The 16078-nt window shown below is 37.0% G+C and overlaps 1 protein-coding gene across 5 annotated transcripts in view; it reads right to left on the bottom strand.

Annotated features, from left to right (window-relative positions):
* SCEL (sciellin) overlaps nucleotides 1-16078 on the bottom strand; it is a 326999-nt gene that overhangs the window by 14823 nt on the left and 296098 nt on the right. For all 5 annotated transcript variants that reach the window (XM_060288050.2, XM_060288051.2, XM_060288049.2 and 2 more), the window contains 2 exons: nucleotides 5009-5071; nucleotides 32-124 (listed from right to left, as the gene is read on the bottom strand). In XM_060288050.2, the coding sequence (XP_060144033.1) occupies nucleotides 32-124; nucleotides 5009-5071 (156 nt within the window). The remainder of the gene's footprint in view (nucleotides 1-31; nucleotides 125-5008; nucleotides 5072-16078) is intronic.

The following is a 16078-nucleotide window of genomic DNA, read 5'->3' as shown; positions in this document are numbered from 1 at the left end:
CTGTCAGTTGTTTTATAATTGACCACAGTACCTGAGCGTCTTCAGTGCTTCGTAAGAGTAGGCAGTGGTTCTAGAAGATGGGCTGATTAAAGCCTCAGTAGACCCACTAACTTGGCCATCTTGCCTGAGAAAGCAAATGCAAATATTTGGCACTTAAAATCAAGGCCACATAGAAGGTTTTTGTTTTATTAAAATTCTGTTCAATGAACTTTTAAAAATATACAGTGAACCTCTTTCTTGTTTGCCTGTTTTCTGCACAGATACACAAATAGAATACATGTACGACTTTACTCCTCCACAGAGACCACTATCTTACCTTTAGGAATCATCTACAGGCATGTGTCACATTATCTAACACTAAGACAGAATACTTTTTTATCAAGGGTAGGAACCATCTGAAATTGGTTCCAGTAATATTTTCACAGCAGCAGTGCCATCTTAGAAAGTTTTTCATGTACAACATATCTGACAGTTTATCAGTTTAATGAAAATTATCCAGGGGTTCCTCTGAGAAATTCCAGTTTCCATTTTGCTTTTAATGTAAAACAGTACTTTGAAGATTGCAAAAGAACTTTGACCTAGATTTCTGCTAATCTAAAAATGTCACTATACTTAACAAAGTGCAGGCATATTTGCTTTTTCCTATGAGACAGAGGAAAATTTTAATGCAGGAGTAGTGAAAGCTTTAGCTCTTTTTCCTCCCCTGTGTTAGTAAACTCTGATATAGGAGAGACATAAAGACCAAGAGGAGGATTTAGATCTTGATCATGATTTATCATTCTTGACTGGCCTCTTCCTTCCATTTCCAGGTAGCTCTTAAAGAAGAAGAAAACATCTGTTCACATAGTATCAACTCTGGCATACGGAAAACCATCTTCTAGTTTTAAGACAGATATTTCACAAAACAGATGTTTTACAGCTGAGTTAAAATGACGCTAAGTAATGAGAAAGTAGAAGATTTTCTAATACAATCATTAGAATATGTCATTCCAGAAAAATGAAACTAGCTGTGAATTGTTTGGAAATATTCAAATCATATAGTATATAATACAAAACCCAATTTTAGCAAATAGTTTCAAAGGACAAAGGTTGTCAATGAGTGTGAAATGTGTCTGTATTGTCCTCAGAAAGATAAAATCAAATATCACCAATTTGCAAAATCTGCAGATAGGAAAGTGAAATAATTTGTAAACAGTTCTGATAAGGATTGAACTGTGTCCTGCCAAAATTCTTACGTTGAATTTGGTTTAATTGGTTTGGCGTATGGCTTGGGCATTTGCAGTCTTTTAAACCTCTCCAGTAAGTCTCACATACAAGTCAAGATTGAGAACCACTACCTTAGAGGCAGCCTGACATCTTACCCAAAAGAGCACTGGTTCTCAAAGTGTGGGCCCTGGATTAGCAGGTGAGTCTGATGTAAATAAAATGTGGGAACCAGTGCAATAGAGAACTCTCCACCAAACTATTCCTTAGATGCCTTGAATAATATTCCTAAAGAAGAACTTATGACTGACAATGTTTTTTGCTTGATGGCTTTATTGTTAAGACGTTACCCTTCATTGAAACAAATTGCTGAATTGTAACTTGCAATCAACGGTCACAATTTTGTTTCTTAATTAAATAACTCCATAAACTATAAAACCAAATATTGTGTTGGAACTTACAAAATTCCAAATGGAATTACACTTGAGAAAATGTTTTCTGCAGTGGAAGTTCACCTTGAAAATTTAACTATCTAGAACCTTCATACACTGCTAGTGAGAACATCAAATGGTACAGCTGATTTAAAAAACTGTCTGGAAGTTCTTCAAATGGAGTTACTGTAGGATTCAACAATTTCACTCCCTAGGTATTTACCCAAGAGAAATAAACACACTCTACACAAAAACTTATATATGAATGTTTATAGCGGCATTGTTCACAAGAGTGAATTACAAGCCAACAGTGGAGACAATCCAAATGCCCATCAATTGATAAATAGATAAACAAAATGTAGTACATTCACACAGTAGACTATCATTTGGCAATAAAAAGAAATGGAATACTGAGACATGCTACAACATGGGTGAACCTTGAAAACATTATTCCAAGTGAAAAAAGCCAGTCACAAAGGACCACATATTTTATGATTCCATTTATATGAAATGTCCGGAATAGGAAATTTAAAGAGCCAGAAAGTAGCTTAGTAGTCGTCCAGAGCTAAGGGGTTGGGGGAAAATGATGTGTGACTGCTACTGGGCATTGGGTTTCTTTTTGAGGTGATGAAAATGTTGTAAAAGTGATTGTAATGATGGTTGTACAACTCTGTGAATATACTAATCAGAAAGCATGTATCTATGTGGACATCCAATTACTATACAAAGTGAATACATTCATAAAGTAAATAAAGTAAATCAAGTGTCAGTTTAACAGATTGGCCTATGACTCTTATTTAGATTTCCATTGTCCTATTTGACTTAACATTGGCAACTTGACTTTAAACAGCATAAAATAATTTCAACTGATAAATACCCATGTCACTGCAAACTTTATAAATCTCCTTTGCATGAAGACTAAAAGCTTAGTAAGAGTTTACCATTTTGAACTGTTGTATGTGATAGGGTTTACTTCTATAAAACTATCAAGGTTTTGAGCTCTTGTAAAAATTACAGGTTTTAAATATACAAAAAAAAAGTCTTATTGGTACCAAAGGTGATAGTGGAGTGGGGGGGCAGGAGATAAATTAGGACTTTGGGATTAACACATACACAGTACTATATATAAAATAGATAATCAACAAGGACCTACTATATAGCACAGGGAAGTCTACTCAATATCCTATAATATCTATAATGGAAAAGAATCTGAAAAAGAGTATATTTTTATATATATATATATATATATATATACATATAACTGAGTCACTTTTCTGTACACTTGAAACTAACACAGCATTGTACAATAACTATACTTCAATAAAAATAAATAAAATTTAAAAATAGCAGAATTCTCCTGTGGAAAAATAAAGAGAGGACTTGAGGCCAGGATACCTCTCTAATTTACGAACTTTCTGCACCTGATCAAGTCTCTTACTCTCTGACCCTCAATTTTCTTTCTGTTAAATTTTTACCCATTTTGAGAGTCAAGTAAACTTTCTTTTCTGTAGCCAAAATTATATGGGTGCAAAATTGGGCCCAGAGATTTCTTTTTTCCACTTTTTTTTTTTCCACGTGAGAACTTTTATTACAGTTGTTCTTTCAGGGCTGGGGCAGTATCTACATTTTCCATTTAATTTGGAGACAGATCCTGTACAGGATTTGGATAGAACTGAAGAAGAATGAATAACATCTGAACACAGAACTCAGGGATGAGCAAATGATTTTGCAGTGGTGGTTAAGGCCTCCAGACATAGTAACTGACTGTGATGATCACCATCCCGCTGGAGAGACGGGGTGCATTTGTGAATGTACGTGTGATTGTTGGGTTATGTTAGGAAAGAGGCACAGATGAAATTGCAGGAAAGTAAAGGAGAGTGTGTGCACGTTACAGCCACGGTGTTTTCCATCCCACAGCCTCTTCTACACAGATGGCCACAACCACACCGCCTTGCTGAAGGAGGCCAGACCTTGGAAAGCTAGAGGAAGGTGAAGTTACGAGGAAGGAGAGGCAGCTAAAGTTCTTGGTTATCAAACAGCTGCAGAGCAGAGAATAAGGAAACCAATAGGTAGAGGGAAGAGCAGGAGAAAAATAGGCAGCAAAGAATAGGCAACACAGGCAACAAAAATAGGCAACAAAGAACTGACAATGACCAAGAACTAAGGTTAATGTCTGGGGATTCCTGATGGAATGTCCTCTGGTCAAGAATGAACAACCTTCCAGTGCAGGCCTCCGTGAAGCCCGGCCATGCTACCATTCCTGTCCTTGAATTTCCATTTCCTCATTAATCTTTCCAATAAAACCCTGTTTCATGAGAAAGCCTAACTCAAACTGAAACACCTCTCAAGTCATATTCAGTGAAAAGTTCCTTAATTATACCTCCTCATTTACTTGTCATTTTTTAATCTGGATCATTTCCAAATAATATTTGAATGAGCTTGGTTAATTGTAAGCCCAATACTGTTCCCAAAATAGTGGATCCTACTGAAAATGTATCCTCCCTCATTCTATCAGAGGCTTGCTTGGGACCACAAAAAGAGAAGGCAGAGGATGATTTGGGGAATTAAGGGAACAGAAAGAAACTACCTACCTCCTATATGCAAGAGCCTTTAAGAGATATGAAAAACAGACCAAACATTGAGCCAGCTCTTTTCCTACTTTTCTACTCTCTTCAATTGATATCAACAATATCATTTCTTTACATAAACTTTTTTTTTTTTTCTTTTAAACAGAAAAGGCAGCTGTATCTTAGGAAGGTTAAAAATAGAAACTTATTGCTTCTAGGGTCCTCCCATGTGTTGGGAGAAGAATTGCTAAACATGGAAGACTTTTAAAATTCTTTCCTAATTTAAACAATCTGTAACAACAATGAAGTATAGCTTCTATCCTAACCTTCGTTGTAAAAGAAACAAAGTACAACAGTTTTAAAGCTGGTATTCTCTGTGATGTAAAGAAATTCCAAAATTAGGTCCTGTTTTGCGGCTGTGATGAATTTGTGCATTCTTTTAGCACTACGTATCCAAGGAAGAGATTCCCAGAGTGCTTTCTGCACCGCTGAAAACCTACCAAGCAACAGTAAGTAAAAATAAATCTTCACAGCCCATGTGCAGAGCACTGAATTTCCATGATGCCTTTTACAGTGAGCCATTGAACAGCAGGCCCTTAGTCAGAAATTCCAACAGAATTCAAATTTTGCTAACTTTTTTCCAAATCAGTTATTAAGTACCCTGTATATTGTTTTTCATATTCATATGGTGTTTATATTTAAATATCACAGTACAGTTCAACTTCTCAGAAAATCTTTCAAGGTTATATAATTTATGAAGGCTCATATGGAATTCATAAGAAAAATGTAAATTATAATAAGCCTTACCTTTCATTTTTACTCTTAGACATACTGGAATTTACTTCAATTAAATTTTCTAGGTCCTGGTCTCTATAGGAAAAAAAAATATTTTATATATATATATATATGATGTAATTACATACAATTTTAGGAAATAAACATTAGAATAAAAAATTTTTAGATCAGTACAAAAATTTAAACATAGTCATTTGTGGTCTTTAAGAATATGGACATTGAAAATCTGACATCGAACCATATGTCCTATGCAACTCAAGTATGAGCATGGATTACGTTATGAGAGAGAAATAAAGAACTAATTTTTTGGAAGGTTTGAGAAATCTGGTCTGAAAAGAAACAACTGATTGATATTCACATTCGGCTAACTTTGAATGAATACTTACTTTGCATCACAAAGTACTAACTTGTGTATTTCCACGTGGGTTATCTCATTCAGATCTCACAAAATCTTGCAGGACAGCATATGGGGCTCAGAACGGGCTAAGTGAATTTTCCAAGGTCAATTGACTAATTTGTAAAAGAGTCAAGGCTTGAGGCTGAGCCACCTGCCCATCTGAAATCAACTCTTAAATATTTAATTAGAGCCTTCATTCCAGCTTTTTGCATGACAGAAATATGAGAAGTCAACCCCAAATTTGAATAAACAATTCATAATGTGGAGGATAAATGGGACAATTACATTCTTAAATCATGGGCTACAATAATGATTTGACACACCTTCATGAGATACAATATTCTCTGGTATGTTATATATATATATATTAATTATTTATATATTTGCTATTACGCTGGTAGTTCTTAATTTTTTTCCATGAGTTTGGAAAAGCCTTGTCACCAATGCTATTGGTTAGCAGGATGGTTTAGGAGTCAGAGCAAGGCCATTTCTTCTCCTACTTTCTTGGGCAAGTTAGTCAACCTTTCTAAGCTTCCTTTTGTAAACTAGGATAATAATATCTAATTTCATAAGGTTGCAGTGAGAATAAATGAGTTAATGTAAATAAAATTTATAGGCACAATGACTACAGTTGTGACTGAACTGAGTAAGAATAAATAAGTGATAATTAACAGAAGTGTAGTGACACAGCACTAGGCACTATGGATTCCAGAATTCTGAGGGACTATATTTTCATTTTTATTTCTGCCCTAACTTTCACATCTTTCGAGTTAACTCCTGTTTTCATAAATCTCCCTTTTCCAGTCCTGAATAGCAGATTTCAAGTAAGGTTCTTTTACAGAGAATCAGTGTAGGGACTCTGACTCACAAAATTAATATTGATAAGGATGAATAATAACATAAAAGTCCTCATATTTATGTGGGATGAGATTTAATACTCCTTTTATATAACATCCAAGCCATCAATAAGTGATAAATATGCTAATTAAGCAGCATTCCATAGCTACACTTAAACCTCACATTTAAAATACTAGCTGCGGGCCTGGGAGATCAGGAGGCAGGCAGGAGGGGCCCTCCAGGAGGAGCGGGAGAGGAGTGGAGGTTCATTGCCACACCCACTCAGTCCTGGGGAGGCTGCTGAGCTCCTAGGCCATCCCCTGCCCTCCAAAGCCCCCTCCAGGCTGCGTGGGTCTTTGGGGGCATAGGACGGAGGCTGGGGAGATCAAGAGAGGCAGGAGGGAGGGGCCCTCCAAGGCTGGAGGAGGAGGAGAGGAGAGGAGGGCATTTGCCCCTCCTACTCAAGCTCAGGAAGCCTGCTGGGCTCCCAGGTGAGGCCCCCTGCCCTCTGAGACCAGGGGTGGGGGGCATGCCTGGGCCCCTTCTGTTCCTTGAGCCTAAGCCTCACCCACCACAGCCCCCAGGGCCTTTTCCAGCCCTGTGGGTCCTGAGCATTGGCCCTGCCCACCATCCAAACCTTGCCCTTGTTTAGGCCCTGCCCTCCATAGCCAAGGCCTTTTTTTTTTTCTTTTCCCCCCTCCTCTTTTTTACTATTGTGGTACTGATGTACCTTCTGGTTGTTGATTCAACTATCTTTTTATTTTATATTCTCCTAACATATCTGTTAGTTTCCTAGTCTAATGTTATTTTTTACTCTGTTTTTTTCTTTATTTTTTGCTGCCCCAGGTGGCTTGTGGGGTCTTGGTTCACAAGCCCGGGGCCAAAGCTCCTGCAGTGGGAGCTCTGAGTCCAAACCACTGGACTAACAGAGAAAGACCCCAGGGAATATTCACTGGAGTGAGGTCTCACGGAGTTCTGCATCTCAGCACCAAGACCCAGCTCTAGCCAATAGCCTACAAACTCCAGTGTTGGAAGCCTCAGGCTAAACAACCAGTAAGACAGGAACACAATCCTACTCAAAAAAAAAAAAAAAGAAAAGAAAAGAGAGACAGTAAAAAAATATGCCACAGATGAAAGAAAAAGGTATAAACCTACAAGACCAAATAAATGAAGAGGAAATAGGCAATCTACCTGAAAAAGAATTCAGAGTAATGATATTAAAGATGACCCAGAATCTCAGAAATAGAATGGAGGCATGGATTGAGAAAATATGAGAAATGTTTAACAAAGATCTAGAGAACTAAAGAACAAACAAACAGAGATGAACAACACAATAACTGCAATGAAAAATACACTAGAAGGAATCAATAACAGAATAACTGAGGCAGAAGAATGAATAAGTGAGCTGGAAGACAAAATGGTGGAAATAACTGCTGAGGAGCAGAATACAGAAAAAAGAATGAAAAGAATTGAAGACAATCTCAGAGACCTCTGGGACAACACTAAATGCACCAACATTCAAATTATAGGGGTCCCAGAAGAAGAAAAGAAAAAGAAAGGGTCTGAGAAAATATTTGAAGAGATTAGAGTTGAAAACTTCCCTAACATGGGAAAGGAAATAGTCACCCAAGTCAGGAAGCACAGAGAGTCCCAGACAGGATAAACCCTAGGAAAAACACACCAAGACACATATTAATCAAACTAACAAAAATTAAATTCAAAGAAAAATATTAAGCAGCAAGGGAAAAGCAACAAATAACATGCAAAGGAATCCCCATAAAGTTATCAGCTGATTTTTCAGCAGAAACTCTGCAGGCCAGAAAGGAGTGGCAGGATATACTTAAAGTGATGAAAGAGCAAAACCTACAACCAAGATTACTCTACCCAGCAAGGATCACATTCAGATTCGATGGAGAAATCAAAAGTTTTTCAGACAAGCAAAGGCTAAGAGAATTCAGCACCACCAGACAAGCTTTACAACAAATGCTAAAGGAACTTCTCTAGGTGGGAAACACAGCAGAAGAAAAAGACCCCCAAAAACAAACTCAAAACAATTAAGAAAATGGTAATAGGAACATACATATTGATAATAACCTTGAATGTAAATGGATTAAATGCCCCAACCAAAGGAGAGAGACTGGCTGAATAGATACAAAAACAAGACCCATATATATGCTGTCTATAATAGACCCACTTCAGACCTAGGGACACATACAAACTGAAAGTGAGGGGATGGAAAAAGATATTCCATGCAAATGGAAATCAAAAGAAAACTGGAGTAGCAATACTCGTATCAGATAAAATAGACTTTAAGATAAAGGCTGTTACAAGAGATAAGGAGGGACACTACATAATGATCAAAGGATCAATCCAAGAAGAAGATATAACAATTATAAATGTTTATGAACACAAAATAGGAGCACCTCAATACATAAGGCAAATTCTAACAACCATGAAAGGAGGAATCAACAGTAACACAATAATAGTAGGGGACTTTAACACTCCACTTACGCCAATGGACAGATCATCCAAACAGAAAATAAATAAGGAAACACAAGCTTTAAATGACACAATAGACCAGACAGACCTAATTGATATTTAGAGAACATTCCACCCAAAAGTGGCAGATTACACTTTCTCTCAGTTGCTGATAGATAGATAGATAGATAGATCACATCTTGGGTCACAAATCAAGCCTTAGAAAACTTAAGAAAACTGAAATCGTATCAAGCATCTTTTCTGACCACAATGCTTTGAGACTGGAAATCAATTACAGGAAAAAAACTGTAAATAACACAAATACATGGAGGCTAAACAGTGCGTTACTAAATAATCAAGAGATCACTGAAGAAATCAAAGAAGAAATCAAATAATACATAGAAACAAATGACAACGAAAACACAATGACCCAAAACCTATGGGACACAGCAAAAGCAGTTCTAAGAGGGAAGTTTATAACAATACAATCTCACCTCAAGAAACAAGAAAAATCCCATAAACAATATAAGCCTACACTTAAAAGAGAAAGAAGAACAAAGAAAACCCAAAGTCAGTAAAAGGAAAGAAATCATAAAGATCAGAGCAGAAATAAATGAAATAGAAACGAAGAAAACAATAGCAAAGATCAATAAAACTAAAAGCTGGTTCTTTGAGAAGATAAACAAAATTGATAAACCCTTAGCCAGACTCAACAAGAAAAAAAGGGAGAAGACTCAGATCAACAGAATTAGAAATGAAATAGAAGTATCAACTGACACTGCAGAAATACAAAGGATCATGAGAGATTACTACAAACAACTATATGCCGATAAAATGGACAACCTGGAAGAAATGGACAAATTCTTGGAAAGGTACAATTTTCCAAGACTGAACCAGGAAGAATTAGAAAATATAAAGACCTATCACAAGTAATGAAATTGAAACCATAATTAAAAATCTTACAACAAACAAAAGTTCAGGACCAGATGGCTTCACAGGTGAATTCTATCAAACATTTAGAGAAGAGCTAACACCCATCCTTCTCAAACTCTTCCAAAAAATTGCAGAGGGAGAAACACTCCCAAATTCATTCTACAAAGCCACAATCACCCTGATACCAAAACCAGAAAAAGATATCACAAAAAAGGAAAATTATACACCAATATCACTGATGAACATAGATGCAAAAATCCTGAACAAAATACTAGCAAACAGAATCCAATAGCACATTAAAAGGATCATACACCATGATCAAGTGGGATTTATCCCAGGGATGCAAGGATTCTTCAGTATACGCAAATCAGTCAATGTGATACACCACATTTACAAATTAAGGAATAAAAACCAAATGATCATCTCAATAGATGCAGAAAAAGCTTTTGACGAAATTCAACACCGATTTATGATAAAAGCTCTCCAGAAAATGGGTATAGAGGGAACTTACCTAAACATAATAAAGGCCGTATATGACAAAGCCACAGCAAGCATCATACTCAATGGTGAAAAACTGAAAGCATTTCCATAAGATCAGGAACAAGACAAGGATGTCCATTCTCGCCACTTTTACTCAACATAGTTTTGGAAGTCCTAGCCACAGCAATCAGAGAGGAAAAAGAAATAAAAGGAATACAAATTGGAAAAGAAGAAGTAAAATTGTCACTGTTTGTTGATGGTATGATACCATACGTAGAAAATCCTAAAGATGCCACCAAAAAACTACTAGAACTAATCAATGAATTCGGTAAGGTTGCAGGATATAAAATTAATGCACAGACATCTCAGGCATTCCTATACACCAACAACGAAAAATCAGAAAGAGAATTTAAGGAAACACTCACATTTACCATTGCAAGAAAAAGAATAAAATACCTAGGAATAAACCTGCCTAAGGAGACAAAAGACCTGTATGCAGAAAACTATAAGACACTGATGAAAGAAATTAAAGATGATACAAACAGATGGAGAGATATACCATGTTCTTAAATGGGAAGAATCAACAATGAGAAAATGACTATACTACCCAAAGCAATCTACAGATTCAATGCAATCCCTATGAAATGACCAATGGCATTCTTCACAGAACTAGAACAAAAAATTTCACAATTTGTATGGAAACACAAAAGACCCTGAATAGCCAAAGTAATCTTGAGAAAGAAAAGCAGAGTTGGAGGAATCAGGGTCCCCGACTTCAAACTATACCACAAACCTACAGTAATCAAGACAATATGGTACTGGCACAAAAACAGAAATATAGATCAATGGAACAGGATAGAAAGCCCAGAGATAAACCCACACACATATGGTCACCTACTTTATGACAAAGGAGGCACGAATATATGATGGAGAAAAGACAGCATCTTCAATAGTGGTGTTGGGAAAACAGGACAGTTACATGTAAAAGAATGAAATTAGAACACTACCTAACACCATATACAAAAATAAACTCCAAATGGATTAAAGACTTAAATGTAAGACCAGACACTATAAAAATCTTAGAGGAAAACATAGGAAAAACACCCTTTGACATAAACCACAGCAAGATCTTTTTTGACCCACCTCCTAGAGTAATGGAAATAAAAACAAAAATAAACAAATGGGACTTAATTAAACTTAAAAGCTTTTGCACAGCAAAGGAAACCATAACAAGACAAAAATACAACCCACAGAATGGGAGAAAATATGAGCAAATGAAACAACAGACAAAGGATTAGTCTCTAAAATATACAAACAGCTCATGGAGCTCATTATCAAAAACCCAAACAATCCAGTTAAAAAATGGGCAGAAGACCTAAATAGACATTTCACCAGGAAGACATACAAATGGCCAAGAGGCATATGAAAAGATGCTCAACATCACTAATTATTAGAGAAATGCAAATCAAAAGTACAATGAGGTATCACCTCTACCTGTCAGAATGGCCATTATCAAAAAATCTAGAAACAGTAAATGCTGGAGAGGTTGTGGAGAAAAGGCAACTCTCTGCACTGTTGGTGGGAATGTAAATTGATACAATCACTATGGAAAACAGTATGGAGGTTCCTTAAAAAACTAAAAATAGAACTACCATATGACCCAGCAATCCCACTACTAGGCATATACCTTGAGAAAACCATAATTCAAAAAGAGTCATGTACCACAGTATTCATTGCAGCACTATTTTCAATAGCCAAGACATGGAAGCAACCTAAGTGTCCATCGACAGATGAACGGGTAAAGAAGATGTGGCTCATATATACATTGGAATATTACTCAGCCATAAAAAGAAACGAAATTGAGTTATTTGTAGTGAGGTGGGTGGACCTAGAGTCTGTCATACAGAGTGAAGTAAGTCAGAAAGAGAAAAACAAATACTGTATGCTAACACATATATATGGAATCTAAAAAAAAAAAATTGGTATCGATGAACCTAGTTGCAGGGCAGGAATAAAGAGGTAGACATAGAGAATGGACTTGAGGACATGGGGTGGGAGGGTGAAGCTGGGGCAAAGTGAGAGTAACATCAACATATATATACTACCGAATGTAAAATAGTTGGCTGGTGGGAAGCAGCAGCATAGCACAGGAAGATCAGCTCGGTGCTTTGTGTCCATCTATAGGGGTGGGATAGGGAAGATTGGAGGGAGACACAAGAGGGAGGGGATATGGGGACATGTGTATGCATATGGTTGATTCGCTTTGTTGTGCAACAGAAACTAACACAGTATTGTGAAGCAGCTGTACTCCAATAAAGATCTATTAAAAACAAAACAAAATAAAATAAAATACTAGCTGCACATCTTTTAAAATGTAGAAATTAGTTAAATTATTTTTTAATGTGAGTTATAGTAGAAAATATGCCCATTAATATATGTAAAAAGTACAGGATTTCAGAAGTAGCTCAGAAGTATCAAAATCATTTGATTCTGCAGTCTGAATGATGTAAAATTCAAAACTGACTTCTTCAACAGAACTACTAGAACTGTGTGAGGAGACCTCCCAGATCGCATCTTTCAAATCTAGAAACAGAGACAGCAGGCTTTGCATTCACCTAACCCGTGATGGTCCTTCCCTACTACTAGAGTCACCTTCTTGACCTCAGGGGTTACCAAACTATCTTAATAGCCTGAGCATTAAATGATCCTCCCCGTAACATTTTAAAATACAATAGTACTTTACCAAATACTTGGGGATAATGGAATAAAAATTAAGTGGATTATCATGATATTCCATAATCCAGTTTCCCAGGAATGCCAAACAGGGACGGTTGGCAATGGCAAACAGTGAGAGATCACCAGGAAATGTGAATTTTGGGGAATTAGAATTCTGTCCCAGGAAGTGATTCTCCCTCCAAAGCTAACCTTGGATGAACTGAGTGACATTTTTTAAGGAAGCTGGTGCTTTTCATTATGACTTGAGAGTAAAATCACATTACCATGCCTAACATGGCCTTGCACACAGTAGCTGCTCCGAAAATACTTGTGGCCTTAAATTAATTTAAATTCTCTTTTTTCCCCTTCTCTGGTAGAAATCTATGCTACCTTACCCAGCTCTGGGAAAAGACCTGAAAGGGACCCCAAGGAAAAGATATTAGACCCTGAACCTTTATCAGTCAGCTTCGGCCACATCTAGGTACAGAGTGTGCACAATAACCTCTCAGAAAAAGTTCAGAAGAGACGGTGATGGACATTTCACCTCCATTTGCGTCAATCACCTAGAACCTGCCTTATTTCACCCCTGAATTCCACATATTTCTTTCCTTTTTTTCACACAGCTCCCAACCAAGGCTTTGTTTCCTTATTTTGGGACATTTCCTTAGGGGTTGAATTTTGCCCTCCCACCAAATTTCTACGTTGAAGTCCTAACGCCAGAAAAAATCGAGTTCAAATGAAGTCATTAGGGTGGGCCCTAATCCAATATGATTGGTAGCTTTATAAGAAGAGGAAATTTAGGCTCAGATACACACACAGATGGATAACAATGTGAAGACAGAGGGTAAAGATAGCCCTCTACCAGCCAAGGAGAGAGGCCTGGAATAGATCCTTCCCTCTGGACCTTCAGAAGGAGCCAACCCTACTGACATACTGATCTTGGATTTCTAGCTTCCAGACGGTGAGAAAATTAATTTCTCTTTTAAGCCACCCAGGCTGTGGTTCTTGTTATGGCAGCCCTAGCAACCAAATACACATTTGCTTCTGCCCTCATGACATGGTTATGTTTAGTTTCTCAGCCTGATGCTGGATGCCCTCACCTGCTCTGACACTTTCCACTCCTGGCTGCTGCAGATACTGCATCTTTGATCTGCCTATACCACCCCACCTCCTCACGCCCAGTACCCAAGTCTTTTGGACCCTAGCTATTGTGAAGGAGAGCAGAAATGGATTTAGATCTAAGCAGGGAGGAGAAACCAGAATCCTGCAAATCCAACCACTGTAGGTAGATAACTCAAAACTGGAACGTATGCTTGTCTTCAAAGAAGCACACTCCCAAAGGGATATAATTGTGAATCATTGAGTAAACCATGTTATTAGAGGGTTCATAGAATTTTTGCTGTTTTTATTAAACAGTGCCACACATCAAGTTTGGTAGAATGGATTATAAGATTTTATTCTGAATATTTTATACTAATATTTAAAGCAAAATTAAAAGTTCCAGATCATGAAAAGTACAAAATGTGGATTTACTCTGGTTGTTCACCCTGATTGATGTCATCAGCTAGATTTGGAGATCCAATAAAAGAAGTTCAGATTGCCCATAAACTTCCCAAGTTGAAGAATGTAAAAATAAATTTTTATTCTTTAATTAAGACTACATCTATCTTATCGTGTCTTTTACACTGTGGTAGAAGATGAAGAGCTGTGAGTCAAAGTGTGAAAAATAGATTTTTATAGAAGCCCAGCCAAACGCTGCCAGGTCAAACAAACGCTTGATTCCAAACCTTTTCTGTGGCAGTTCAGTGGAAGACCTTATAATTTTGTGATTTTATGAGCAGTTGGAATTAACTTCAAGAAAAACCACCAGTTCTCTGTGGATACAGAGAGAAATGCTAAAAAGAAATTTTGTTAACCATAGCAACTGAAAATGCTTTTCTTTACATAGACTACACAATGTTTGGGAGAAGATATGAGTTATCTGTTATGTAGAGTCATAGCATACATTTTGAATATGAACATTTATCTATGTTATAATCATGTAAATTATTTTCTACTGCCCCATTAAGGAATATAATACTCCCTTGCAGAGCAGATTAAAGAAAAAAATAGAGATTCTGGGGACCAAGGCTTATTATGTCTCTTATAACACAACTTTTCCTAGGATATGCTCTACATGAAAGAAAGTTATCAGCTCACTCCCAACTTCTCTTCCTCTTTTATGAAGGTGTGGGAGGTATTTATCAAATGCTGCAATATGTTTCTCTCTCTCCGGCTCACTTACATCGTTTTTGCAGAGTATCAAACACATTTGCAAAATTAAAAACCTCCACATAGAAAATTTACTATGGTACTTCTTTTATGCCAAGAACTAAAACTAAGGCTTTAAGCTTTAGTTCAAAGGAATATTTATCTCTCTGAAGGGAGTGTAGAATACAGTGAGATAACTGCTATAATTCTTCAACTCTACTGAATTTGCAAAATGGTCCCAGCTTTACATATTTTCATAATTTGTTCAATGAGGGAGTCTTAAAGATTTTATATTAAAGAAATTAACAGGTCCATAGAGAAAATGATCAATTTAGGTATTTTAAATATAAGATATGACCAAGAATTTCAGTGGCTCTAATTCACCATGGTTCATTGAGATTATGTTTCAAAATAGGGTTTTTGGCTTAAGCAAGGAGACAAGTCATAGGATATCAGATCCCTCCAGTCTAGTTTCACTCATGGGGCTCAGAGTGTTAGAGTTATAAGGCAATGGGCTTTGTCTAGTTGGATGATCACAGGTCTTGATTAGTTTTGAAATTTAGTTTGTAACTCAGAGAATATTTATTAAGCACCTAATACGTGCCAAGCATTGTGCCATGAATTGTAGATAAAGACATGAGCAAGAGAGATCCAATCTTTGCCCTTAAAAAATCCAATAGTGGATGAGAGATTATTAAATAATAATGCCAAGAGACAAATACCATAGGACAGAAGAACAGAGAGCTTGAGAACATCCAGAATGACCTGATGCAGAAGTGATGGGTCAGGTTGGGCTTCCCAGAGCCTGAGTAAAAGAAACCTAAGCTGACACCTAAAGGATAAGTAGCAGTTATCCATGCAGCAGCGATGACAGAGGAGCGAGGCGTGCTCATGTCAGGGGGTGTGTGGGTGGGCTTTGCTTGTGGGTGGAGCATAAGGAATGGGGCTGGGGAGGCCTGTGGAGGCAACATCATGGCGAGCTTTGGAAACCA

The sequence above is a fragment of the Globicephala melas genome, chromosome 18 (genome assembly GCF_963455315.2).
Source record: "Globicephala melas chromosome 18, mGloMel1.2, whole genome shotgun sequence".
In the NCBI taxonomy this organism is placed as follows: domain Eukaryota; kingdom Metazoa; phylum Chordata; class Mammalia; order Artiodactyla; family Delphinidae; genus Globicephala; species Globicephala melas.
The sequence above is the reverse complement of the archived record's forward strand: the minus strand, read 5'-3'. Positions and strand labels throughout refer to the sequence as shown.